We start from the raw sequence: 26,952 nt of genomic DNA, 5'->3' as shown, positions 1-26,952 counted from the left end.
TGTGAAGATGTATAGATTCTTTGAGCTTTAAATTTTAAATTATATTTTACTTTCCTGGAAGGTAGAAATGCGTATAGGTTTTAGATATGTATACCAATATTAATATAACCCGAACGTATCCTCAATAGAATATTGGATTCTACTACACCTGTTAATAGTTAATTAACTAGTGATAATATTTTTGTTGTCCCATTTTCAAAGGTACTTTGCCAGTTTATTTATCCAGGGCAGAAATGTTTTGACTCGAGTGTAGATTCCCGGTTGATTCAATTGAGCGCAACCTAATCCTCTGCTCACAATTCCAATCAAATAGGATCTCCGTCCACTTGTGCCATTATTATCCATATTGATCCACATGGGTCCGCCGGAATCACCCTAGACCGAATAAAGAAAGGAAAAATCGTTTCCTCCCTTGATCTCATTATGGTTCCAATGAGGCAGCAACAACTCAACCTGGCAAGTGTCTTTCCCACCCAATATCCAACCAGTCCCATTGTCGTCACGACCACTTTTTTCTCTGTCCTTATCCAAACCAATGAATTCAAAGTGAAAAGCTTGTGGCGTGCCTGATATCAACGGTGATTGAGACTGATTAGGGCTAACCTCGAATATTTTGGGAGTCCTCACACGGATCTTCTTTCCCGCGCACAACTCAAGCGTGGAATTGAATTTCGGGTCACGTGCCAAACGATCACAATTCCTCGATGATAGAATCTTAGAACCCAAACCCCATAAACAGAAAAATATGAGGAGCCCTACTCCATACTACAGAATGATAGACGTTGAACAAAAGAGAACGGTTTCTAAGATTCTTTACCTCAAGTTCAACTTTTTGGAGGTAGTTTGATGGGGTAAAACCCCCGAAGGAAAAGCAGTCATCACCGCACCAACCCCAATCGCGATCTGCGTTTGGCATCACCATTTTTTCGGCATCACTGAAATATGTTCTTCGTTTTTGACTGCTATTTGGGGAAAAAAATATATTAAAGAACGAGTTCGGAATAGGCAAATATGCTTACTAAAAGTACATTGTAGTTACGAAGAGAGTAAGTTTTTTTGTTGATGTCAGTTATAGAATTGCACCTCGTTTTAGTCGCAATCAGAACATTTGAATCTAACCTGTCCGATGTGTGTGCTTTATTCATTTCGGGATTAAGATGCCGACAAAATCCTGGCATGTCCGGTTTGGCACCAATGCTACAAGTTCCACACCATCCGGAATGGGCGCGGTTATCATAGCAGGTCTCATTAGATCCATTGGACCACTGCAGAACCACTTGATAGTAAGGTTCCAATCTTGATTTGAAACGATCATGAAATTCAACACAAACCTTCAACAAAAAAAAACCTTTTCAGTGATAAAACTTCATGCTTGCTCCATCGTTTGACATTTTGTACCCACGGGATTCAAGGAGCTGGGCGTCGGGATTCCGTAAGAGCAACCCTGACTAGGACTTGGCGATCCAGTACTCCGAGGAATGAGATATGGGAATTGACATTGAGTGTACGGTGTGGGCGATCCACCTAAAGTAGTACAAGATGTCTGATGCTGTCGACTCCGTCCCATACCAATCACAATGCCCATTAAATGTCGTCCCTGTGTCAAGTAATATGAATGCTGATATCCACTAGACGAACTTTGTTAATTTATCGACGAGTAGCAATAAGTTTGTTTAATTCAGTTAAGTTCGTTTTGCACCATTAACATACAGCAGTTATGAATCGGAAACATAATTTTCTTGACGTTATATCAACTTTAACTTTTTCACCCGTTTCCATGGGGCAGAGGACCTTTGATGGGATAGACGAATCATAAAGCTCCTCGAAACCAACGATTAAGAGGAATAAATTGTAAAGCAATTGATGAGAAAGATCATTGCTTCGTGTGAAGCCTTCAGAAATTGCCTTGGCCGACGGTATTTCACGTCGTCCAGGCGGGGTATTGGGAATAGTTTTCAACTAGCAATTATTCCACCTCTCTATTCGATCATTGGTTAGAATATCGCCACTGCGCAAAGTTATTGTTTCTAAAGGCAAGAGATTGAATACAACCGAATCGAGGGATCCTTTCGTTAGTGAGTTCAAGGACCTATCGGTATTGACAAAATTGCTAATTTCTCCCTTTCACACGGAGTATGTACATAGTGGAATGGTGCAATACCTACGGAAAAATTTCAAGACCATGCTCAGTTTTGGTAGGCATTGATACAGTCCAGTGTTCTCTCACTATATTCAAAATTAGTCGGGAATATGAAACGGTGCTCAAATTGCGGGTTGTTTAGGCGACACCTAACGTTGAACCCGGACGCTGACTCGGGCTGGATTCTTCGATGATCAGCTTACCCTTCTCCTTTCACTTGTGTGATGACCGATGCAGTGATTGAATAGCTTGGTAGCTTAATAGCTCTTTGTTGCACGATCAAATTACAATTCCAAGCCATTTATCCTTGAAAGGAACGGTTTATCTAAAATTGCATATTTTTCAACTAACACATTTTCACCCATTACCATACATATTACTAATATAAAGCTTTAAAAGCTGTTTGTTCATTCATTTTTGTAACCTTGAAGTTTCTAATTTTTCCAAAAAATACATTTCGAAACCGTAGACAAGTATTTTGTCTTATACTATGAGCTGCATTTTGTTTGTTAATTCTAGACCTCAGAAGTTAAATCCTGAAAAATATTTCATGCTTTTTCCAATTTTTAGACTCTCATCTTCATATTTTTCACATTTTGATACGTTTTGTGCCTTTTTGTTGTCATTAGTAAGGACGGGCAAATTGTGCAAAAAAGAATTTTTGTCACTAAAGACCACTGTTTTACACATTTGCACTGATCACCTCTATCTGCACCTTTTTACATTTATTTTGTACATTTGGCCTGACACTGTTTATTTTGGTTGAAATCCGATTTTTCGTTGCGTCAAAATTTGTTTCAAAGTTTAAAATCAAAGGCTGCTGCCAAAATGAAGACATACCAAGCCTAATTTTAAACAATTGATGTTAAATGCGTAGGCACAACGTACTTCACTTTTGGGAGAAAACAAGGGAGAACAGAAATGAAACAAGCCAGTTTCAATACAAGAGACAAGCTAGGCAGGGCGCTAAGACAGTTAAGGAGCCCAAAGAAGCAACATAGCAACCTTCCTTACCTCCTCCAAGCTAACTGAGCTCTCTTTTTGAGGAAGAAAAATTCTAACTTTTCTTCACCTTGATCAATGTTGCAAATCTACTGGTGGGAAAAGAGGAATAAATAAGCAAGGGGGAAGCATTCTTTATCCAATTCAAAAAAGGGAATGTCAATTTGGTCCAAAGTTGAGGCAATTTAGTATTTTTTGGGAATATGCTTTTCAAATTTGTATGACTAGGGGAAAAAACTGAGTATCCTTTATTTTTTTATTTTATTTGCACCTCTTGTGAAACTTTCTTGGTCTTTTTGCACCTTTTCCTGCACCTTTTGGGCTTATTTTTTGCACCTTTTTGTCTCTAAAAGGTTTTGCTATTTTGCACATTTTGCCCGTCCCTAGCCATTGAGGTCCTTATCTGCTTCCTTCTCAACTTGTTCCTTGTTTGGGATCCTTTTCTTCCCGTCTGTGCAGTATGATCAGATGAAGGGTTGAATCTTTTTGTCGCATTCTTCTCAACCTTTAAAATGTCATTGCTGCTAAAAAGGCAAGTTTTTTTCGAGGTCTAGTTATCACCTTCACAATAATGAAAAGCAAACAATGACCTCTCAATATGGTGAGGACTCATCAGTAAAGACGGCCAAAATGTGCATTAAAAACTCCGTTTAATGCCAATGAATATGCATATACGCTGGCTGGTCATAAATGTGCTTAAACATGCTTTTTAACCCAAAATATGGACTTCAGTAGGCAAACTTTGGTCAAAACCAATCGTATTGTCCTTGGCCCAAAATCCCTTCTAAGTATTGGCGTCACCCACTTTTGTCCGGCTCCCAGGCAAAGTCCATCAATGACAGAAGCTGATAATGGATCAGCTTAATCTGGCCCAAAAATTGACTGCTAACACCAAAACTTCCATCTTCACCTCTACCCACCTGTTTTTGTAGTCCCTATGACTGCTATTCATTTTTCCCATCTGCACTGAACCAATTCAAGTCAATTTCGCCGTAATATCACAATCTAGTCGACTATTTCATCCCTCTACCCATTCATTCTTTTGCCTATCATTTATGATTATTAAGACAGGCCAAAACTTGCATCTTGTAACCACTGCAAATTTCTCAAAAAACTGGCGTGTCCCAGATTTTTCTGCAAGTTTAATGCATCAGCAAACTTTGCAATATTTGACACTCTTTCGGCAATTTAAAATGCAATTTTAGCCCAAAAATATAGATATTTTTGCCGATTTATAAAAAGCGTCGTAAGTTTGGGTCAATTTTGGGGGTAGAAATGGGGAGAATAAAGTATTCTTAAGTTTTTCTTTCAATCCTTTTGATATGAAAGTCCAATGAGTATAGATATGCCCCAGTATCTGCCTATATTTTTCCCCGCTCACTTTCAAAAAGCTTTGCCTTTCTTCCATCATTCCCTTTTTCTTTTTGAAATAACCTATGAAAAGGATATTAGTACATACTATAGTTTATTGCTTCGTGTGAAGCCTTCAGAAATTGCCTTGGCCGACGGTATTTCACGTCGTCCAGGCGGGGTATTGGGAATAGTTTTCAACTAGCAATAATTCCACCTCTCTATTCGATCATTGGTTAGAATATCGCCACTGCGCAAAGTTGCCAGCTTTTCCTTTCGGAATTGGACAATACCTACCACATTATCCTACACTTGGTGACTGTAAGAAAGCGAATCATTCACATCAAACTAGAAGTGATTTACATCGTTACTTGATGCCATTTTGAGCTAGTTCTCTGACCAAAATTTTGGAGCTAAAGAAATGTTTACATGTTTATCCTTCAAAATGCCTTACTCTAATGGATGAAAAGAAATAAAATGACGTGTTTCATCAGATCATCCTCTTCATTTCTTCTGGCTCTGGGCAACGTTTGAGCCTCCTTCCACCAACCTCCGTTATAATCTGTACCTGTGAAGTTCGGATAAGCTCCGCTAGATGCATCTTGGCGCTCACAGTCTCTCAACAGCGGAACCAAAACAGAACGTCGATGAAGAAACCTCACATTGTCACATTGGGTAAATCTTTTTTAGGTTTACAAAATAATATCCCCACTTTGTATAAGGTTGAACAGTTTTGAATTGGTTTGGCCGGTCCAGCAATAAGACACCAGAAACTCCAGAATAGAAATTTAAAAGGAGGTAGCTTTACAGTTCTTTCTCGTTTGAATAAGCCTGAGCTTTTCCGAATCTATCTCATCTCCACTCTTAAACCACGTACATGAGAGAGGAACGTGCAAAATTTCCAAATTTTGGGAATATAATAATATTGCTTATGTTGGGACTGCGAAATAATAGCCCTCCCCACAAAATGCTGCACTTGAGCTGAACATAACCTTGACTAATTCACACCATCCATTTAATGGAAATTAATGGAATCCGCCGCGACAAACCTCCAATCAAAGTTTTTCATAAAACCAGTCTTCCTGATCTCACCCTCTTGATTTTTCGATCCGGAAAGCTATATCCCCAAGGAAGACAGACCGGAGCACTCCACATGTCCATGGGTAATGACTGCGACAATTTCAACAACGCCAAATCGTGGGTTCCATGGCGACGAAATTGACCGTGAACAAAGACAGAATGAACTTGGAGTAAATGCCGCTCGTACCGTTCATCGACGGGGATTCGATCCAAATCCGATTCAGATTGAATGCTTAGCCCGGCCAAGACATCCAAATTACGACTTTCAGATGGTACAAGGACCCAGAAGTCTTCCGAGATCTGCTTGGTTTCACAAGTCTCCCACGTGCTTTCGAAACAATAGCAGTGCCCTGAAAAGGTTAGTGTTGCGATTTAGTCTGTGGAAAATAAAGAGTTATTATGCCAAGTAGCCTTGCGCTTAATGGTAATGTACTGTATGGAAACGAACTACGTTTTTTATCAAAAGCACACTATCGACTTCAATTGAAAACCGTCAACGTGCATTTACAAATCGTGTGAAGAATGTTCTGGTTTCTTACAATGGAAATTGCGGATCGTAAGATGTCGGGTGATTTCGTCAGGAGCACTTTTCCCCGCCCTTTGTTTGCGTTTCTGTGCTTTAATCCATTTTGATAAGGAGATGATTTGGGATGGCTTAACAAATCACACGCACAACATAAAATTTGTTGGCTTCATTTTTTTAGGAATTTTCAGTGAGAAACCCGCAACCCTGAGGGTGCATTCTCTCGCTCTGAAATGTCTCATCAAAAACAGGTTAAAGGCTGGTTGCAACGAGCAAAATTAGCGATTCCTAGTGTTGAATCGGCAATTTTGGAATAAAATCTTTTTTTTTTTTTGAGACGAAAAGTTGTTAAAACCAGTAGGTTTGAAAAATACCTGTATAATGATAAGTGCTTCGATTACTTTTCATATTTTAAGCAATGCCAACAATCAATAACGTGATTAGAATGTGATTCAAAGTTATTGTTAATTGTATGATACCCAAGATGGCTGAAAACTCGTAAAAGATTTATTGTTAGGAGAACAAAGTTTTCTTTTTTTCGTAAACAACTCCTGGTCTTGTTACTTTTTTGCATACGGACTTAGGTGTCTTCTTTAAAAATGTTCATTAGTATAACTTCAATTTTTATCTGTTGAACAATGTCAAATTTTAAATGTAAACAGTGTTGTAGCTCCTCAGTTTTCTTTCCTCGTTTTCGTTTCATCTGTCTGCGAGCATAATAGAGGTGGTCTCCAAGTAAAAATGAAATCTGTCCAAAGATATGTTTTTGAATGAATCTTAGTAAAACAATATCCAGCAATGGTTCCCAATAACAAAACCGACTGATACTATCAGCTTCAAAATGAACCTGATTTTTTAGGTGTTGTTAAAATAATCAGAACGAGACGTTTGGCGAAATGCACAAGGACATATAAATGTTCTCCTGAAGGTAAACTCAACAAAAGCTATTTTCGCTACACAATCTTTAACACTCAACGAGTCTTGTTGTAAGTCTCATTTCTTGCAACTTAATCGCTCAAACACATTTTAAATTAAATCAAGACAAAGTATGAACTATTTTTTTCAATAGAGTTATAGTTTCAATACTTGACATCTTGTGACATGTTGCACTGAACATATTTGCACCGAACAACATTTACCTCGTCATCTCCAATCTAATAGTTACCTGCAGATAGGATGAGCTTTCTGGTTATTAGAACGCCTCCACATCGCCGACCAAGTTCTGTCCGATTTTTGGTGTCAATCAGTAAAAGGGCAAACCAGGGAATGATTTGCTTGACCTCTCGACCGCCAACAATCCTCAAACCTTCATTAATCTTTGGCGTCTTCAAAACCTCAACATTTTGAATTTCCTCATCTCTGTCTGAATTTTGTATTGAAATATTCCAAACCATTCTATGAAATGTGAAAATCCTGACCACCAAAAAATCGCTGACCATATTCATAATACGAATCGTAGTATTCCTCTCCCATTTGTTCCATTTCTTCCGGCACTCGGCCGCAATAATCGGAATTAATAACACCCTTTGGATAAATCAGAAACAAACACCACCAAGCATGTAAAATGAGACCAATCGATTTCATTGTGTTTCAATCGAATCTATGAGATACTATTGAAACAAACCTAGAGGTGGCATTCGCTTTCAAATCTAGGCCAAAACGAATAGTTGAAAGAAACAAACCATTCGCCGTCTAAGAGAGACCACTCCTTCCCTCCATTCATTGGTGGATCCGCGCAAACAATCCAAAAGAGGGAGGAGCTACATCGCATTTGATGGTCCTGGAACCTTGTTCCTTCAGCGCTCGTTCCTCATTTGGAGTTGGTTTGGTATAGAGTGAGGATGTGCTCATTGACATTAGACGAGGATAATATCTTGGAGGATTCCTCAGATTTGGAAGAATCTTGGGCGGGAGAGGACGCCTTATTTGACGAATCACCCAATCAGAGTGCGTTAAGGTTGATAATTCGGTTAAAATAGTGAAATTCATTCAGTGCCTTCCTTTTGTATTAGATGTGTGGAGTGACACGTCAGACCTGGAGGAATCCGTTAATTCACCTCCGAGGAAAGCCCTCTCCAACAATCCTCGGCATTATCAAGAGCCGAAGTCATTCTTAGGCTCTCCACCAGATTTGGTCACATCTTCCATGGGTCGCCGAGGATCATTTGGAGCCAAGAGTATTATTCGAATCAAGCGACAAATCAAGAATGGGATCCCTTCCCCTCCAGCATTAATGTGAGTTTACAATGCGCTCAGTTACCATCAAATTTGAAGGAGTCTCTTGAACACTATCTACCCTGGAAATTTTGTTTGTGAGCTTTGGCAATAATCTCTGTTTGTTCTTGACAACGATGTTGCAGATCAAATTCAACATCCATGCCGACAACAATTTCTCAACAGATATCACAACGGATCCCTTCACCACTGACAGGACCGGACGGATTGCCTCTTAGTCGGTTCTCAAATTCAAGTTTCCCGCGCAAAGCTGGTACCAATAATCGAGAACGGTTCCGCCAACAAAATGTGAGTGGAGCTTTCGCGGAACTTCGCAAACTTTTACCGACACACCCTTTGGACAAGAAGTTAAGCAAGAGCGAAATACTGAAGTTGTCTATTAAGTACATAACACTCTTACAGGGAATTTTACAATGGCAGGAAGATACGGCTTTAAATTGTTAGGATCAAAGCAAAAATAACTTATGTACAATCAATGACCGAGTTTTGTGGATTTGTCAATCATTTGTTTCGAACCAAAATGATTCAGCGATGCACGATTAATGGTTCATATTTGGGTAGTATTTAGGTTTCAAATCTACCTCTTTACCTAAGAAAAAAAATATTTTTTTTGTTATTATTTGCCCCAAAAATGCTACCAAATTAGCCCTCAACTATGGCAATACCTTCTCAAAAATGAGTTACTTTGTTCCATGTCTAAGCGGCTTTCAATGTTTCAGTCACGTTTCAATGTGAAATAGAAGAACAAATGTAGAAAACCAAATAAATGTATTCATATCATCTTTGACGGGTCTCATTGATTGTATCACAGGGGTTTTCACCAACTCCAAAGCTGGCACCGATTTCCTTCCTATTTGACTGTGTAATTGGGATTCGTATATGAGAAGCCTTTGAATTGCTGTTGGTTGACAGATGCCAAGAAGTCTTCGTCTACCGGCGTCAACTTGGCAACTTCTTGCGTAAATGCCTCGTCAAAGTATGACACATCCAAGGCATGCCGCTGAAATCAAACCAAAGATACCATTTAATAACAAAAATTTATTATAAATTCTGATTAAAAACCATCAAGATAGCCATCCCTTACCAATTTCGGTTTGTACGGAGGAATCAACTCCTTCCGTTCCAATTTAGCAAAGTCTATTGATTTGAAGAACGGCTGATCACAGACATTACCCGCTGAACACCCAGAAACTCCAAGTCGTCTACTTGGATCTTTCTCTAAAAGCTATTGGGAAAAACAATTTCTGAATTAATCACAGCACTGACACCTCTCCCAGTCCCCGGAAAAAAACTCACCAATTGAAGGATATGCTTGGTTTCTCGACTCAAAAAACGTGGGAAATAAGGCTGCTCGTTGCAAATGGACCAGAAGAGCTCGTCCTCATCGCACCCGTTAAAGGGCGATTGGCCGATAAGCATCTCATAGAGCAGTACGCCAAACGACCACCAATCGACGCAATGGGTATAGTGCAACCCTTTGATGATCTGTTTAATTTTTGAGGACAAACAAGTAAATGTAGATGCATGGAACACTGATCTTGGTTAACAATGGCCTTACCTCTGGAGCCATATAATCAGGTGTGCCGCAAAAAGTGTCGGCAGTCTTGTCAAGGTAGATTTGCAGCTTGCACATTCCGAAGTCGGCAATTCGTATGTGACCTTCGAAATCCAGCAGGAGATTGTCCAGCTTCAAGTCACTTTAAAAAAAAGATCGTAATCATATCTCTAAAAGTCGATTATTATCCATTTAGTTTCGATAAAACTTACCGGTAAACAATCCCTTTCCGGTGAAGAAATTTCAGGGCTAAAAGGATCTCGGCTCCATAAAACCGCGCCCGCTCCAGATCAAAGCGTCCGCTTTGTTGAATATGAAACATCAGATCTCCCCCATTTAGATATTCCATCACGAAGAACAGATGAGACTGAAATAATGGATCTCATTTCGAAAATGGCGTTTTGAAACGAGCGACGAATTTCGAAAAGAAATGCGATATGCTTCACGCTGTTTTTGTCATGCGAGAAGTGCGTCACCTTTGTCGCCGTGAAATTGCGATCGTAACTGATCTGATTTGTTAGGCAAATTTCTCAAGGATGTGATTCGAATCACCTCAAAATGAACTCATTTCGTTTTTACAACGTAGAACAAGATACTTTGAGGTCCATGAAAATCCAATAAAGAAGACATGTCTTGGGGAAAGATGATTCTTTAATCAACGTGAATGACTTAGCATCTTTCCTCTTCGATAATAACGTTGTCAAGGATACGTCTGTCTTTCCAAAGGGACAAATTTGGCCATATTTTGGGTCTCAATGAGCAATACGTGAATGACTGAATGAACATCAAGATTCAAAGCGAAAGCCAGTAGACAACAATTTACACAAACTTTAGCCCAACATAGCCCTTGGGGCTAAGAAGGCGAACGTTCGAAATGACGGCAAGCCCTGGGCAGGTTCAGATGCTCACACAAAATTGTTTCTAGCCTTCTAATGAGACACGGACAGTGAGATTGAGGAATACCGGATTGAATTCTAAATATTTGTGAAAGCAATCGACAGAAAATGCTGATATGAACGTCAGAGAACAGACAAAAAGTACGACACTCTCCTCAAGATGAAGAATTGTACATGGACATATATGTAGGGTTCTCAAAGCTTTCAGAGTCCGTGTTTTGAATCTCCCGCAAGTTTCTCTTTTTCACACAAAGAAAAACCGACAGCTGAAATTGGTCTGTTTTTTTTCTGTTGGTCTTACTCACGTTAGTTTGGAAAGTGCAGAACAAGTGGCAAAGGAAAGGATGCTTGCAACCCAAGGCCAAAACTTTCCGCTCAATCATAGTGCACTCAATGTCGTCATCCTCTAGAACGACATCTTTCTTCAGGCATTTAACGGCATAATAGGAAGTGGCACCTTTCAGTTCCGCCAAGATCACTTTGCCGAAACTGCCCTTGCCCAAGACCTTCAGAAAATTGAAATCGTCCACGCAATACTTGCGAAACTTGGGCTTGGCTTTCACGGGTGCGTCATTTCGAGGCATAGAGGTGGTTCCACGGGGTGGTGAGGGAACAGGAGGAGGCGTGTCCTCGTGCTCAGAGGAGTCTGATTCTTCAATCGTGGAAGGTTGCGAATGGCTGCCAAGGAGAGCTTTTCCACTTGCACTTTGCTCGGTCCCAGAAGTTGATGCCTCATCTTGGGAGCCTAAAATTGGTTAAAAATCAGTTCGTTGTATGTTCGGTCAAAAAGATTATTTTGGTATGTCAACCATTTTTAGAGGCACCGTCCTCGGGTTGGTTTCATAAATACCTTGTTTGGACAATGCGGAAATATTTTTCTCTTTCCTCAATGCATGAAGGGTCTCTGCCAGTAATTTGTGGTCAATTCCGCATAAATTTGGCATATTCTTTTCACATTTCTTGTGACAATGCACATTGCAGGCTAGTAGGGATAAAACAAAAAAAATGTGTTGTTTTGTTTGAGAGGATCCCAACAAGGATCCATGGATGATGCTTCCAATTTCAATCCTATTGTTCTCAGTTCTCACTACCTTCCAGTCTGGCTTCTGTAAGCTTTCCAGACGTGTTTAATCGCATTTCATTTTCATAGCTTCTGGCCGACCGTGATATAATACACCGCATCCCATTGTTGTGTGAGAAATTGATATTCAGTTTAGGGGAGACGAAGAGGGACGTGCGACGACGGTGCGAAAGCAATCCCATGGACGAGAAAGTGAAAATTCATTGAAGCGTCAAGAGGGGCGATCGAAAGCCCTGATAAAAGAACTTGTGGCTCTATCTTGCCTCGGCACGAGCTGTTCTATGAGTAATTGCTTCCCCCACAGAGTGGCCAAGTGGAATGGTAAGTTAGCTTGCCCTGTTCTCACTCTCACTCATGAGAGAATCCCCAACTTGTGTCCCAGATTAGCCCTTGAGAGGGATTAGTGTGAGCCCTTGGCATGGCTGGGGCTGAGAGATAGAGTGATGCTCAAAAGTCAAAATGGAATTAATCTGCTCTCATGAAGAGCATCTATGTCAACATTCAAAAGCCCAATTAAGGGAGATCGACTCTTACTTGGCAAAGTGTTGTCGAGTTTCCGTTTCTTCCGGGTGAAGATTTTCTTCAGTATTTTCTTCGGCGTTGTTTGTAGGGCAGGCTCCGGGAATTGTATTCCTCCATACAGGTTGATAATGGCCATATTCTCCTCCGGAGTGCGTTTTTCAGATTCCTCTCTGTGATGATCTGAGGGTCGATGCTCGTGGGTTTTGAGTTGATTCTGAAATTCCTCTGATTCATCCTTATACCAAGGTTCTTCCGGTTCAGCAGTGGACGATTTGAGAAAAGCTTCCTGGTCCTCCTTCACTTTTTTCTGATATTTTTTGGCCTCCTCGCGCATTTCTGCCATTTGACGGAACGGATTCGAAGAAGGGTCAGTTTCCTTGGGCTTATTATCCCAATATTTGGGTTTTTCTTTGGGTTCCTCGGGCACGTACGTTTCTCCAGCGGCCACTTTTGACCGGATCTCAAATAGTTTTCTAAGCGGAGAGGGCAATCTGTCTAATTGAGATGACATCAGAGAGTCGTTGGATGCATTGGACGTTAAGCTTGAGCGGGCACTGTCCGAGTTAACCATGATTTTGGGGACAGCTGTGAGCTTTAGGTCATGATTCTCGAGAGCAAGGGGAACATTGGGGAAAGATTCTTCCCCTACAATCTTTTGCGGTGTCTTATCAATGGTCTCCAAAATATCCGTCTTTTTCTTCATCTTTTTCTTAGGGACGACATGTTTTTCTGCTTTGCCTTTGGCAACATCTGGTTTTTGTTGTTGTGGTTGATGGAGACCGGATGTGGCAGTTTTTTGTACCAAAATCTTTTCTGGTGGAAGAATTTCGGCAGGATCGTCACGCCTGACTTTGACCGCCTCAAACTTTGTTTTCACATCGATTGTTTCAACACGAAGTTTTTGCATATCCAATTTGCCACTTTGGGTGTTTTCATTCTTCGCTGAATCAATGGCTATCTTTTTTGACACCTTCACATCCTTATGAGATTCGCCATAGCTTTTTAGGCTAACGTTTACATCAATGCCGCTCTCCAACTTCGTTTCCAATTTGGAATTCAGGACCCCAATTTGCTTGAGATTCTCCAATCGAGGTCCGACCGCTTCTTGGTTGATCTTTTGATCCTTGATTTGATCCATCAAGTCATTTTTGATCGGTGGAACCTGAGCCTCGCTCTGATGAGAAAGAATTGCAGTCTCCATGGCAACGACTTGAGTCACCATCTCGTCAATGGCCTCCGCCACGTCTTGGACATGGTTCAGAACAGTGGGGGGCCGGACTTCGAATTGAATTTTGGCCTCTATCATTGTTGGAACCCCGGTTGTATCCTCCTCCGAGGAGGAATGAGATATCTGATTCTCGATTGCTCTTTCTGGTATTTGCTCGACTAAGTCACAAACCAATTCTTTTATTGATCCTAGCACTTCCTTGTCAGTGCCAGTTTTTTCAATTATCATTGGCTGGGTTGGCTCCATTTGAACCACTTGTGGGACTGGAATAGTTTCTTCGGCCACTTGCGTGGCGATCTCTTTGGTTTCAACCGAAGTCTTCCTTGACTGGTTTTTGGGTTCTTCCGTGGTAAGGCTCGATTGGGGAAGAGGATCTGGCAATGTCTCTTTGATTTTAGTGTCCACTTTATCCAAATAAGTTCTGATTTGTTCTACAGTTCTCATGTTTTCAATGTCCTTCTTAAGTTGGCCGACTATTTCAACTGCCGCCACACAAGCTCGCTGTTCCTCCACAAGAGCCTTCACTTTGTTTTCTGGTGATGCTCCCACTTGCATTTTGGGTGCGCTGTTCGAGATGGAAGTCTCAGTTTTCGTAGAGGATGATCCTGACATAAAAGTTGTAGAAGTCAGGATCTTATTCGTTAATTTGGAATGGTCTTGAGTATTTTGTATCACAAGCATCGCCTCCGAAGTATAAGATTTTGCAGGCTTGCTCTTATCTTGAACCGGCTTTTCCTTCGTCGCCAGCTTCACGACCACGTCACTTCTCGGGGGCTGACCCTTCCGCCAGCCACGATTATAAGTGGGCTTTTCAACATCACTGTCCTCATCAGAACTGAACTTTGCACATGGTGGTTGGTAAGCCCTGGCAAATCTCGGTGTGGATTCAGGAGATTCGCCTGATCCAGATGATTTGGTGCTCAGAGACGATCTACTAGGAGCTTGTCGGACGGGCAAGGCCAGTTCCGCGACTTTCACGGGCGTTGTTTGCACAGGGCTGACAATTGATTCGTCTTTAGAGGGACGAGATGACACTCTCAGTGACGGAGTGACCTCTGTTTTCGTGCTCATAACTACTCTTGGAGCCACTTGAGGAGGTTCAACGGTGCCAGAAGAGAAGGTACTGCTTCCTTTTGAGCTCAGTGATAATCTCTTGGAGTCTCGCGGTTTATCAAAAATTGCTCTTGTCCACCTGTCGATGGATTGTCTTCTTGTCGAATAGACGTCATTGCTAACCAATGGCAAGTCGGTAGTGGCTGATCTTCCAGCTTTTCCGTAAGGTTCTTTCTTGCCTTTGGGGGCAGGGTCGTCAGGGAATATTTGCACATCTGGGCCTTCCTCAGAAGAGGAGCAGGTTTCCCACGTCCAAGACTCTGAGTCGCTATCATTCTTGGGAACCTCTTCTTCTTTAATGATGGGCTGTGAGGCTTTCCGATATTTTGGAGGTGGCGAGGGAGTCTTTCTCTTGACTTTTGGCTCAATCCAATGTTTCATGGCTAGCCTTTGCCCCAAAGTTAAACCCTCCCCCACAGCCCCGACCGCGTAAGGGTTATTCTTTTGCCTCATGGTGACAAGCCGTATCACTTTTTGAGCACCAGCAATATTGGCAGCCGTATCACGTTTGATCTCTCCTGGAATGGCATGATCTCGCTCTAAGTTTTTATCCTCGTGTACGTCAATGTCTAGGGTGTTGATGGTCTTGACAGGTGCTCTCATATCCTGGGTTGGATTGTAGAATTCATTCCTGGATAAGTATTTGTAGGTAGCAGGCGTACCAACGGGTGAAAACCCGTAGGGCCGGGCCTTGGCCTCCTCCAGAGAAGGCGTGGCCGCCCTGCCGAAATTGGAAGACCGATACGTGGTGAAAGTGCTAGTGTAGATATGCGACGAAGCCGATGGATAGGAGCTGTAACCCCCGGGAGAGTATCCCCCGTAACGCCCGGACATGGGCATGATGCAAGGTATGTATCACAGGTTCAAACACTTTCACAAATAGTCACCGTAATCGCCGCAAACTACTACTATTACTGCAGCTAGTATCACCTCACTCCATGTTTGAACGAAACTAGCTTTCTCTGTGCACTCTCTCGCTTGATGCTTGATGCCCGCTTGCCTCGGAGGAAGCATGAATTTGGCACTTGAATCACGGACAATCTTGCGAGTGTTGTTCTGCTATTCCCCCTCACTCCAGGTGCAAGGAAGACGAGAGGATGCTTTCAACTCTCTTCCTCGAACACAGGTTTCCTTAGTACCCTAGTTTCCCTCCTCGGTCCTTCACCACCACCACCAACAACAACAACACCACTATTCTTACTCTCAATGACGACATTCCCTAAAATGCGGGAGAATAAGATCATAGGACAAGGTCGAGAACGGGAACGACGTGGTACAAAAGCTGTGTGGAGATTGCAAGGGGATATGATGCGCATGTTATCCATGTGTTAGTCAAGTCAATGCTAGGCATTTGAGAAGTGTTTTACTTGAATATACATTTGTTAGAATCTCGTGCAGATTTGAATAGACATGATGAAGGTTGCTTTCAATTTTCCTCCATGGACATGGAAATTTTGGACTCATTTTCCTTCCATCGGCTATCCTTTTTATTCTGGTTTCTCCAATAGCGTTGGATCAAATCATAAAGAAGTTTGTTTTGTTCCTCGCGCACTTCTTTCCGTTCTTGAATGGAATTGACATCATCAGGAGATTGTGTCTGTTGCGTAACGAAGGAAACAAAGTCAATTAACGAATACGGATAAAATTACTAGATGAACCCACCTTCCCGGAAACATCCGAATCATCCCTCCACCTTTGCTTGCAACGACCAATCAAATGTTTCGCCAAATTGAGAGTAGCTAAAAGGCCAGTGAAGGGCATAGGTAAGCCGTTTTCCTCTCCAACGAACTCGATCCAAATGCTGGTGCGAACAAACTTCCAATAGAGATGCTCGCTATCCGATACCTTCTGGATGGTTGCATTCATGATGGCTATGAGGAGGTTCAGTAAAACAATGACGCATGCCACACAATAGGCGCCATATATGATATGGAGAAATATCCCATCCATTCGATCCATGTAGAACTCAGTGGGCTCCTCCGGATTCAAGCTGGACCAGAACAATGACAGGCACGTTTCCAAGAACGCCACAATGTAATCCCAGACCGAGAAGTCGTACAGATCGTATTGCGGAGGCTCATTATCTGTGGTGGAGTTCCGACCGGGATAAATGGCCAGGTTTTTTACTTTCAGGCTAACAATGCCAATCCCGAAGGACATGATCATGATGAGGAAGATAACGGTGAACGTGGCGAGATCCATGATGACCTTGCTCAAGTTGATAACAATTGGCCCTATTCGATCATGAAGTTGGCACCAGTAGAACAACCGCATGCCACTCATCACAGCAGCAACGGACAAAGCGCAATTGGAGAACATGTCGAATGGAACTCGTTTCCTCATCACATCCTCGGAGCATTCACCATCAATGCACGGGTGTATTTTGCCCATGAGAATCCGGGCAATAAATGCCATGAGAAGAAACGAATGCATGACCAGGTCGTAAGTTCTCCAGAAGTTGAAGGCTTTCACGACTGAGCGGACCGATGTCAAGATGTAGGCATCGTTGACTATCATGGCAATGGTGAAGATGAAAAGACAAGAGTGATACCAATGGAAGTTATTGAGAAGTTGATCTCTGTCGGTGACGGAGCACATGACGCTCAGGATGACCAAAGCAACGAAAGCAAGATACATTCCTGTGAAGGAGATAAATCTGTTCAAGGGCTCATCGAGATTGCAATTGTAGGGTCTCTTGGATCGCTCTTCGGTGTTCCGGCTTTCGTTGCCGTTCCTCGGGCCTCTGATTATCTCGCGGATCAGGTATGAAATGACAAAAGGAACGGTGAATAAAACTTGTATGAAACAGTACACGAGTTTGAACCAAAATCCCTTCCCGAGCCATGGAACGTTCCCATGCCAATGTGTTCGAAGGACTTGCTGGCAGAACATGTGTCCCACGAAGGCTCGGTGATTATTCTGGATCGCGATTTGAAGCCGAGGGTACTTGATCTTATTGGCAATCTCCAGTCTGAAAAACCTTAGAGCTCCAATTTTGTCGCTCAGAAAGGTTTCCACTTCGTTGGTATCTTTACAGTTCTGCAAAAGTTCCACAGTCAGGTTGCTACACCGAGCGCCGATCTCTTCATATTCTTCACGATACTCTGGAACATTTCGAGCGCACTTATTGGCGATCTTCACCATCTCAAAACATCGAAACACTGGATCATTGCACTCGACATGCTTTGAACATGGAAATATTGGCCTGAACATGTCGTCCAAAGGAGAACAATGGCTATCGTTTCTTCTTAAAGTGTCGCCCTTTTTTTTGGGAGAATCTTGTTCATCAGGATTCTGTTGGACTGTTTTGAGTCTTTCATAAATAACAACAAATTGACTCAATATGTAGCACGGCTGGGCCATGGCTCTCAAAATGCGATAATTCTGAATCTCGTCCTTTTTTTTATTGCCCTTCTTTGGTTTTGGGGGGAAGAAAGGCATGAAGAGGCAAAAATTCTTCTCGCTTTCCTGCTCACTTTCGGTCTCACTTTCCTCCTTCCTTCCCGCCTTAATTTCTTTCTTACTGTCCTTGTCGATTTCCTTCTTAAAATGGGTGGATTGCAGGCGATAACCCTTGAACAGGAACACTTCGGCCAACTTTCGGTTTTCACTTTCACACACATTGATCAAGGCTTGATGATTGAGCGGTTTCTTGATACTTAGAGAGCTTGAATCTTGAGCTGCCGAGAGCACCTCGCTCAAAGCCTTGGAGTTGTTCATTTCCACAGCTTTCGATATTAAGCTATCAAATAGATTCTCAAAAAAACCATCGGCGTTAAAGGTTTTATTTTCAAGCCAAGATTTCTTGAGTTCTGTCGCGCGATTTGTGTAGCTCTTCAATTGTCCGATGTTTTTCTCCACACAGAGTAAAAGGTACATCTTATAAAAGTTTTTGTTTTCCCTAAACATTCCCATAAGGTCATGTTCAGAGTGAATGTTTGCACCATCCACAGAATCCTTTACATCGGAAAAGTCGCCCTGAAGTCTTCTAAGAGCCAAGATCATTTGTGGAGACAGTGTGTTGCATTCTGCCATCGAAAATGCTTTCAGACTCGAGAGCACTAAGACTTTAACCTTGCTCCATTGTTTACCCTCCATCCTTCAAGCTTTGTTAACAACCAATTGGATTACACCAACAGCATGTCTGAATTGCCCATGGTCACTATCCGAACTAAAAGTTGATTTGATGAACATCTGAGATATTTTCAAACTAACATTTATCAGTGCAAAAGGCGCTGATAAAAAACTCAACTTACCGCAGTGTACTGTATATTTCGAACAGCCCATGACTCTTATGTTAGAGATAACATTGCCAAGGAGTAAATCATATCAAGTTGAAGCTGCTACAAAATTTCAAGTACTGAAATATCCTTTACGTTCCACTCAGGAACACTGCACTCTCGCTAATCATATTCTAATTAGGGCTCTCTACTAAAATCTAATTTGTTTCCAAGAATGAAATGGAAGCACCATCAATCGTCGTACTTGAAAGCTCATGTGTGACCTTACCTTCGCACTGAAGACCTTGTTTAAATAGGCCGTAAATCATTGAACCGCAATGATCACAAAATGTCGGTGATGAAAAGGAGGCCAGGCGGAATCGGTGCGGCACATTCAACTTGAACCGTTCCCTCATAAGCTTGAAGTAGAAATTGAGGTTGCGCGATTTCCTCCATTAATGGGATAGAAAAGAAATTGGCTTTCTGAGAGTTCGCCACTTACAATTGTACTTTCAGTTTGTTCCACATTTCCCTCACATTTACAAAGGAGCTTTTTATAGCATCTCTGGTGAACAGCCACGGAACAATTTGTGCATTGAAAACTTTGTTTACCAAATCCCCTAGAAAATAGAAAAAGAGAAATAGAACTGGTTTGTTCAGAAGTCCGACTGGTTAAACCGTCACGACTATAAATTACCAAAGGAATCCTTGGCAAAACGAGCAGAAGGACGGATTTCGAAAAAACTTGGCCACAAATTTATGCCCTTTGAACTCTGTCACCACCTTGACTTGCTTAATGGCCCCCCGTCTCTGGGCCGGACCCCCTCGAACCAGCTTTAGTTCATGTTCGTCATCCACAGGTGGCGCTAAAAAAAAGAAGATGGAAATTCTTATTTACTATTAAGACAATCCAGTTGCATCAGGAATTAGCCAAAGTTCAGATGTTATCGCTTAGATGTCCATGGCTGTATCATGAGGGCACAGTCGACATTCTTGTCGGACAGTGAAACCACGTTAAAAAAACTACTGTCATGGGAATGCATGATATCAGCACCATTACATTGGAACCCATGTTGTGCTTTAAAAGGAAATATGGCTGAAAGAATCGATCCGTAAACGAACGACTCAGATATAGTATCCTTTTGAGGGGAAATGCATTGGATTTTCTCTACAAATTTGTGCTTTTCTCGCCAAACAATTACAGACATGTTTGCGAACGTTTAATAACGAAAACTGTTTTTTTTTTTATTCTTGGGGTACTATTGTGTTTGTCATTTCCAATGTTCTTTTTTCCTCGTTTTGTGGACTTCCTCACCGCTACTGTTCAACCTGTTAATGAAGAAAGCATAATAGCGAATCAAATGTCAAGTAATTGAACCATAGAGGAAGTAAGGCCTAGGGAGTGTTATGAAGCGAGCTGGCCAGGCGGACTCGTTTTCAGAGAGAATGGGTGACAACTGAATGGTTGAAAGGGAATGGTTTCTAATATGGACGATCAAGTTCTGCTCTGTAGCTCTGATTTTGCTCTGTAGAGGGTGAAATCCAGCATAATGACATCTAGTGGTCTTTAGATCTACAATTTCCGAGTGGGCATCATTAAACTGGCCAGAGAGACCTTCAACTAGAGGAGTGGACATCAGCAGAGCTAGGTCGATTTTTCTTTTTATCACAGCTCTTTGACCGAGTCATAAATGGAAACAGGCAGTAAGGTACTGGCATTCGAGACCAAAGTGCACATTTTTTATTATATTCATAATTACCTATTCTAAAAACTCTAGACTTTTTACTACATAACCCAGACACTTTCGATATTTTCATTAAAAGGAATATAACTCGAAATTTTGCTTTAAAAACTCTTTTTTTCTTTTAAACCACTTTTTCTTAATGTATAGTAGTATCCCTTGTGAATTTTGGGGAGCGGAAATGTTGTTTTTACAAAGTGGCCTAGCTTCGCCGATTGCCATGTCCAATCCCTCTGTTAAAGGTATCCATGAACTGGCAGAGGAAATGGAAGGGGGAGAGGAGTTGGAACAGATGATAGTCTGAAGCAGTCACTGAGAGGGTGAATTTTGGTTAGGGACTGCAAAAAGCCTTCAGAATGAAGCGCGCTCAAAGGGAGGATGTAGTGCCCTGTATTTAGAAGAGTACAACAGTGAGGTCAGCGCACCATTGCGGTTGAATTTTGAAACTTCAATTATTTTCCAAAGCAATGACTTCACATGGGTCCCAAATCCAAACAAAACACCGTTTTGTCAATGTTTGCGCTTTAATGGTCAGTTCTAAAGATTTAATAACTCTTCAGGCATCATTAACTGCAATCAATTTTCAGATCAATGAAAGATCAATTTTCAATCAGATTCAAACTATGCATTGTTCAACAGAAAGTGTAGAAAACGGCTCAAAAAGTGGTGTTTAAATGTTCGAAATACATTCAAAGGTGCCTCAAGGGTAGCTAAAGCATTATTTTTGTTTTAGAACCCCATATTTATACCTAAATGTTTGGTTTGGATCTGGGATGCATATGAACACAATGTTTTAATATGGAATTGAGGGTTCAAAATTCAACTGCTATGGTGTGCTGAACTCACTGTTGTGCTCTTCTAAATACAGGGCCCTAGGAGGGTGGAAAGGGGGGATGGGGCATGGGGTAACCTTCTTCAAAACATGCCAGGGAGGGACACTCCAAGACACAACACAAGAGTGCTGACAATTGCTACAGCCTTCAACCTCAATAGAATAAAAATAAGCAAGCCCAATTTGCACTGCAAGCAGACTCTATGTTGGGTGGGCGTTAACATGCATAGTAACATCTAGCATGCTTTGGACATAGTAAACAACATCTCCCTCTCCAACTCTAAAAAGCAGAGGCTGGGCTGATGGGTCAGACTAAGCCTCATGTACTGTTCAATGTACAAAGAACCTCTAGAGGTATGGACTGTCAATGGATTTCCTGCCAAATTGGCTTGCTCTCAACCATAACAACTCTTTACCACTTTTGGAAATAAGGTAATAACATAAGACACTTAGACCTTTGAAATTAGGGGATAAGCCATTTTTTATACTCTACTTATTAAATGGCTTCTTTCAAAGCTATGCTTCAAAGTTAAGATACAAAAAACACATGTAGTTGATATAAAGCAGGTTGAACTTTCAAATTTTATTTTGTGATTAGCACGTAACTTTGACCGTATCTCCTGAGTAGCCCAAGCATAACTCAATTTTGGCTAAGTACACCTATTGAACTAGATATTGTGATTCTACTTAATGCTTATTTTCAATAAAGTGAATGGTTCTGGATATATCAAACTTTCATTTCTGCTCACAGTCCACCTCTAGAAGTCTGGGGCTAGAGAAAAGACCACCTCCTTGGCAAGCTAAGTCCTCAAAGCAGGCAAGTGACAAACCCACCAAAAGTGCAAGCCCCCATAGACAGGACTGAATAATCACAGTTACCTACTGCTAGCAGACGTTAGAGGGAGGCAATGGAGCGTTCAATAGTGTTGCTCAATTGGAAGAGCAGGCTGAGGAATGTACCAATCTTGCCCTTCATCTGTTCTATAGGCTAGCTCACCCCTGAGGACATGTCTGAATCAATACATAAACCCCAGTAAATATCCACGAATGGATCAAATGCATCAATGGCAAAGGTCTAATACTTATGCAAGTGAAAGCAAATTTTAGCTTAACCCTTCCTTGATCACGCTGTGTAAAAATAAATACCAAATTTGTAATTTTACCCCAGCCACTTTTCAAGAAATCGGCCTTTCGAACGGTAGATGGCGATTGGTAATTGATCACACCAATTTGAAATTCCTGATTGCAGAGGCATTGCTCTCAATTGGATGGAGGTGCATTGTTCCAGTTGCGAATTCAGCTGCAGTAAAAAACGCAACAAACTCGATTTTTACCCTTCTGTGTTTTTTCTTTTATGGTTTAACAACCATCTTAATGAAATCACGCATGGTTCTAGAAATTATTGTCCATATTGTATGTATACACACCATAATTATGGTGTAGCTGAAACACTCAAATATTTGAGTTACTAAAATATTTATGCAGACAAATAAGAGTTTGCCCTGCCAAAATAGTGCCATTTAAGGCCAATAATGTTGAAATAAATATAAAAAACTTCTAAATCCGCCCTCTAGTGATGGCTGATATTCAAGCGGTCAATCTTTTCTCCCTATGCCTACGCATGTACAAGTGCGAGGCTAGCGTCGCCCTCTTACGGCTGGATTTGGTGGTATCTTCGCTTTGTGATTTGGGGGTAGGTGATTGCATCTTCGCTTGAGTGGGTTGGCTCTCCTCGCGTTTGTCTTTGTCGATCCTCTCCTTTTCCTTCTTTCTAATCTCTCGCTCGAGTTCCCGAGAAATCCGATCCCAACCAGACCGGGAAGTGGCCCGAAAGCGGAGCTGAAAAAATAAGGTATTCAAAGAGCATGCGATTTGTGATGAATGAAAAGGTTAACCTTTGCCTTCTAGCTAGAATTGGCATTCGCAACTATTTCAATTCGGCTTCTTTTGAAGCTAGCCAACACCTGTTTTATGCCTTTTAATGACATCTGCCAAATATCTGCTGCTCTTGCAGATCAATCTCGGCCAAAATCTACGTCAGAGCATTTCAATTTGAAGTGTGAGCCATGTCTCGATGGATGAATGAAAAAGTCTTGGGTGAATAGAAGGAAATATTTCCTTGCAAAATCATATAGGAACTAATAGGATGTACCTTGTCGGTCTCTAGAGAGCCGACAAATGTGATGTTCTTTCAGTTTGTCAGATTTGAAGACAAAGGAATGAAGACTGAAGAAGCCAAAGAAGCACTCGAAGACGGCAGAGGTGGAAAGTACAGAAATCTGACACGTCGAAGGATGAATTACGAACATAAATCCATCAACAGAGCGTCTATTTGGCAGTGGTAGTAAAAGTGACCACAAACTACTGTACATACACTAAGCAACTCGACATACATCGGCTTGCCATTGATTACTTTTGACTGCAAACACCCCCTCCGGTCATTTTCACTTTAACTGACATGCTTGGGGAAACCTCGGGGTTTTCAATCACGAAAGCCATTTCAGGTGTCGATTCTTGAAGTCAAATCGCTAGAGATGGGCCAAAAATGATGTAGAGGCTCTTCATTGATGTAACTTTAGCTATTAGTTTTGGTACATGATTAGCTACTTGACTCCAAGAATCGACAGCTGAAGTCTACCATGCACACTTCCTGATTCATTCGCATTGAATTGGATTTTTCATTATGCTAAAACCCGCATCGTAACTCATGCCTATTTACTGAGGTCTTGCGCACTTTTTTTGGATTTGGACCTCGCTCATCATTGGATTTGAAAAAAAGGCACATGTTTGCAAATTTGCTTCAAAAATTGGACACTGAAATGACCGATTAACTCCAAACCTGACAAAAACAATAGTTGTAATTGACATCAAAGACACCCAATGTAAAAGTATTTGCTTAAAAAACATTGAAAATATGTTATTTTCAGGTCGAGCAGAAGTTTAATGGTTCGAATGTGCGAAAGAGCTGAACAGAGGCTTTGGGAAACCGGTTGGTTCAGTCATCTCGAGTTTCTACTCAACATCCAAACAACGCTTTTTGTCGGAGTCTAGTAATGACTACGGGTCGAGAAAATATTCTTTTAAATAAAATATTCCTGTTAACATCTCTTGGCTCTTTTGGAAAAGAAAATAATAATTTTCCTTTTTTTTTTAATTTCATGCAATATTTCAGATGAAATGCATGAAAGATGTTGGACATATACGTACGTACAAAAATGTATACTATCCATTTGCTTATTTACTATTGTTGGTTCTTGAACAAATCATTCCTGAAATAAAATCAGTCAATCACATCGGCTGACTCTGCAGAATATTTCTCGTTATTAAAAAAGGGGAAAAGAGCATTAGTAGGGAAGAACCATTATTTTTTTGCTTCATTCAAAACTTTCAAAACCAAGTGAAGACAGATACAAACAAAAGTGCTCAAACTTCTTATGAATGATTTGAGTTTCTGCAAGATTGTAAAATAAGAGTGATAAGTAGAGTTTTTCTTAGTGTGTACTTTAAATATCTTGTCATTTTGAGGCAGTTTTAAACATTCAGGTGGTTTTGACCAAATTTCCGAAAAAAATAACAGTTTCTGTGTCCAACAATCTTAAAATTGGACATTTGTGTGTCAAATTTTTGTACCAAAGAACATTAATAATGCATCTTGGTAAATATGTTGCACCTTATTACTTCAACAAGTCATTTCTAACGTTTGTTTTTACTTAGGAAATTCAGCCCTGCCTCCAGTGGTGCGTTTTTTGTTGCAATCCTGAACTTAATTTGTTAATAAACAAGACAATTCATGTAGTTTAAGTTAGCATTACATTTATCCAAATCTTGGCTACGGTTTTTTAGCAAGATGAAGTGCAAAAGTATGAAAAATACTCTTTTTCTAACTAGTCTGCAAAAAAAAATTGTAAATAATTGTTGATAGTTCGTGGCATCTGAATTTTAGACCTGTAGGAGGAGAATGTATTTTAAGAAGTTCCAATATTGGCTTTTGTAAAGTTTGCAACACCCAATTAGATAATTTGTGACACAAGTACACCAAAATAAAGCGGCTAAGAAAATTATTCATTTAGTACAGCCTCTTTTCAACACAACTAGCCATCTAACATCAGTAAGTTATTGACAGCTGACAAATTCATTAGATAAAATATTGTAAAAATTTTGATTATTTAGTAGCACTGTTTTAGCTCAATTGAAAATTGATCATAAAAACTCAGTGTTGTACAGAGTCTTAAATTTCACACTTACTTTTGATTAAAAAAACAATAGCAATTCATAATATCTGTGAAGCAAATATTTTCCCAATTGTTGGACCTGTTTTTTTCTAATACTTTGCCCTTTTTGACGAAAATATTGTTTCTATGTTTCACCAGAAGCAATTGAATATATTCACTGTCTCTAGTGATGAGAGTTCTACTTTAGCATTTAATAGTAATGCCGCCACACAAATAACTGAATTGATTTTTTCCAAGGAATCTAGTCCAACTTCTTAACCCATAATCTTTATCATCAAACTTTATGTATGAGTTGTTCCAACAATACACAACTATGTTGTTGATCAAGCTCAATATCAAAGTGAGACGTTCCCGCCCCTTTTTTGAACATTTTCTGTGGAAGAGTCATCTCGTGCCGTAAAGTTGAACTTGTTTCGAGCCAATATTGTTAAAATACGTAAACGAACAGACACGTGGTTCCACTGCAAATTTACATTAATTTATCTTGTTATCCTATAAGCAGGAGTTTTTGTGTGTTTTATTATTATCTGGCTGTCCCTGTGTTCTCGGCTGAATGCACTCAGCACAACAACCTTTATTGCATTGTTGTTACAGCCTATCACCCTATAGAACCATCAATAGGAGTAATGGGATCAAATAATTATCAAAATTAAATGAAGGGTACCAGAAAGCTTGGAAAATAAAGACGAAAATTAATTTCCAAGTAATGAGTTATTGTCAATCAAAAAGATGGCCTTAGTTTGATGTGAGGATTATCAGGGTTTATATTTTGAGGCTAACTAATGGTTTCCCAACGTACCATTACTAATGTAATATCATTGGAAAGGAAACAATTCTAGTAACATCCTTCTGTGTTCATTTATTTTATGGTATTGATAATCCAATTCTTTTTGGATTTTTGATGTTGCTGAATGTCTCATTTAAATTTACCACAATTTCTTGTTTGATAACTTGTTCAGGATAGAGCTTGCAGAGTTGGAAAACAGCACTGTTAACGCATAAACATCAATTATTGTCTAGGGTTGTTAATTCTCTTTCTTTACAGCGGTGCAAGAACAAACGTTAGCAGAGGCTTTACTAATGCTGTCTTTCCTTTTTTTGCCGCGCGATGTCTCATTATTAGAGACAGAAAAAGCTTTTGCTTACCCAGCACCAGAGGAATCAAATGCTCATGAGACAGTTGATATATAAAGATGTAAAG

General features: G+C 40.7%; 4 protein-coding genes, 1 long non-coding RNA gene and 2 other non-coding genes across 11 annotated transcripts; 2 read left to right on the top strand and 5 right to left on the bottom strand.

Annotated features, from left to right (window-relative positions):
* Window positions 1-58: 58 nt before the first annotated feature.
* LOC131877097 (uncharacterized) lies at window positions 59-7,865 on the bottom strand. 4 transcript variants are annotated; one of them, XM_059222669.1, is made up of 8 exons: window positions 7,532-7,864; window positions 7,261-7,458; window positions 5,585-5,922; window positions 1,403-1,597; window positions 1,120-1,331; window positions 818-962; window positions 454-714; window positions 59-375 (listed from the first exon to the last, which is right to left on the bottom strand). In XM_059222669.1, the coding sequence occupies exons 1-8, from the start codon at window positions 7,677-7,679 to the stop codon at window positions 196-198; spliced, it is 1,677 nt and encodes a 558-aa protein (XP_059078652.1). In that variant the 5' UTR covers window positions 7,680-7,864; the 3' UTR covers window positions 59-195. The 4 variants fall into 4 exon arrangements, with proteins under 4 accessions (XP_059078652.1, XP_059078653.1, XP_059078654.1 ...); XM_059222670.1 differs by having other exon boundaries at window positions 818-935; window positions 7,532-7,863; XM_059222671.1 differs by lacking the exon at window positions 454-714 and having other exon boundaries at window positions 7,532-7,865.
* LOC131877274 (U4 spliceosomal RNA) lies at window positions 1,880-2,020 on the bottom strand. Its single transcript, XR_009372864.1, has one exon. It is a non-coding gene; the product is annotated as a U4 spliceosomal RNA (small nuclear RNA).
* LOC131877272 (U4 spliceosomal RNA) lies at window positions 4,614-4,754 on the bottom strand. The gene has a single exon (XR_009372862.1). It is a non-coding gene; the product is annotated as a U4 spliceosomal RNA (small nuclear RNA).
* A 41-nt stretch (window positions 7,866-7,906) lies between the features above and the next one.
* LOC131877101 (protein lyl-1-like) lies at window positions 7,907-9,112 on the top strand. The gene is made up of 3 exons (XM_059222677.1): window positions 7,907-8,042; window positions 8,108-8,330; window positions 8,456-9,112. The coding sequence occupies exons 1-3, from the start codon at window positions 7,937-7,939 to the stop codon at window positions 8,772-8,774; spliced, it is 648 nt and encodes a 215-aa protein (XP_059078660.1). The 5' UTR covers window positions 7,907-7,936; the 3' UTR covers window positions 8,775-9,112.
* Window positions 9,082-15,879, bottom strand: LOC131877095 (uncharacterized). Of its 2 annotated transcripts, XM_059222665.1 has the most exons (8): window positions 12,397-15,879; window positions 11,632-11,763; window positions 11,087-11,526; window positions 10,098-10,252; window positions 9,889-10,027; window positions 9,627-9,815; window positions 9,415-9,555; window positions 9,082-9,330 (listed from the first exon to the last, which is right to left on the bottom strand). In XM_059222665.1, the coding sequence occupies exons 1-8, from the start codon at window positions 15,563-15,565 to the stop codon at window positions 9,181-9,183; spliced, it is 4,515 nt and encodes a 1,504-aa protein (XP_059078648.1). In that variant the 5' UTR covers window positions 15,566-15,879; the 3' UTR covers window positions 9,082-9,180. The 2 variants fall into 2 exon arrangements, with proteins under 2 accessions (XP_059078648.1, XP_059078649.1); XM_059222666.1 differs by lacking the exon at window positions 11,632-11,763 and having other exon boundaries at window positions 12,397-15,878.
* LOC131877102 (uncharacterized) lies at window positions 11,886-25,022 on the top strand. Its single transcript, XR_009372852.1, has 3 exons — window positions 11,886-12,183; window positions 16,859-17,488; window positions 24,447-25,022. It is a non-coding gene; the product is annotated as an uncharacterized LOC131877102 (long non-coding RNA).
* Window positions 16,070-19,224, bottom strand: LOC131877096 (short transient receptor potential channel 1-like). The gene is made up of 2 exons (XM_059222668.1): window positions 16,388-19,224; window positions 16,070-16,322 (listed from the first exon to the last, which is right to left on the bottom strand). The coding sequence occupies exons 1-2, from the start codon at window positions 18,821-18,823 to the stop codon at window positions 16,152-16,154; spliced, it is 2,607 nt and encodes an 868-aa protein (XP_059078651.1). The 5' UTR covers window positions 18,824-19,224; the 3' UTR covers window positions 16,070-16,151.
* Window positions 25,023-26,952: the final 1,930 nt, after the last annotated feature.

The sequence above is a fragment of the Tigriopus californicus genome, chromosome 2 (assembly GCF_007210705.1).
Source record: "Tigriopus californicus strain San Diego chromosome 2, Tcal_SD_v2.1, whole genome shotgun sequence".
In the NCBI taxonomy this organism is placed as follows: Eukaryota; Metazoa; Arthropoda; class Copepoda; order Harpacticoida; family Harpacticidae; genus Tigriopus; species Tigriopus californicus.
The sequence above is the reverse complement of the archived record's forward strand: the minus strand, read 5'-3'. Positions and strand labels throughout refer to the sequence as shown.

Excerpts from the sequence above, each read along its gene's own strand:
- LOC131877097 (XM_059222669.1), bottom strand. The coding sequence starts at position 7,679 with ATGAAATCGATTGGTCTCATTTTACATGCTTGGTGGTGTTTGTTTCTG. Across the intron at positions 1,598-5,584 it reads CGGATCGAAAAATCAAGAGG|GGACGACATTTAATGGGCAT; the intron begins GTGAGATCAGGA and ends TACTTGACACAG. Across the intron at positions 376-453 it reads GTGGGAAAGACACTTGCCAG|GGTGATTCCGGCGGACCCAT; the intron begins GTTGAGTTGTTG and ends TATTCGGTCTAG.
- LOC131877101 (XM_059222677.1), top strand. The coding sequence starts at position 7,937 with ATGTGCTCATTGACATTAGACGAGGATAATATCTTGGAGGATTCCTCA. Across the intron at positions 8,043-8,107 it reads TGACGAATCACCCAATCAGA|ATGTGTGGAGTGACACGTCA; the intron begins GTGCGTTAAGGT and ends CTTTTGTATTAG. Across the intron at positions 8,331-8,455 it reads CCTTCCCCTCCAGCATTAAT|ATCAAATTCAACATCCATGC; the intron begins GTGAGTTTACAA and ends ACGATGTTGCAG.
- LOC131877095 (XM_059222665.1), bottom strand. The coding sequence starts at position 15,565 with ATGCCCATGTCCGGGCGTTACGGGGGATACTCTCCCGGGGGTTACAGC. Across the intron at positions 11,527-11,631 it reads TTCCGCATTGTCCAAACAAG|GCTCCCAAGATGAGGCATCA; the intron begins GTATTTATGAAA and ends AACCAATTTTAG. Across the intron at positions 10,028-10,097 it reads CGGAAAGGGATTGTTTACCG|TGACTTGAAGCTGGACAATC; the intron begins GTAAGTTTTATC and ends TTTTTTTTAAAG.
- LOC131877096 (XM_059222668.1), bottom strand. The coding sequence starts at position 18,823 with ATGGAGGGTAAACAATGGAGCAAGGTTAAAGTCTTAGTGCTCTCGAGT. Across the intron at positions 16,323-16,387 it reads ATTCGGATGTTTCCGGGAAG|ACACAATCTCCTGATGATGT; the intron begins GTGGGTTCATCT and ends GTTACGCAACAG.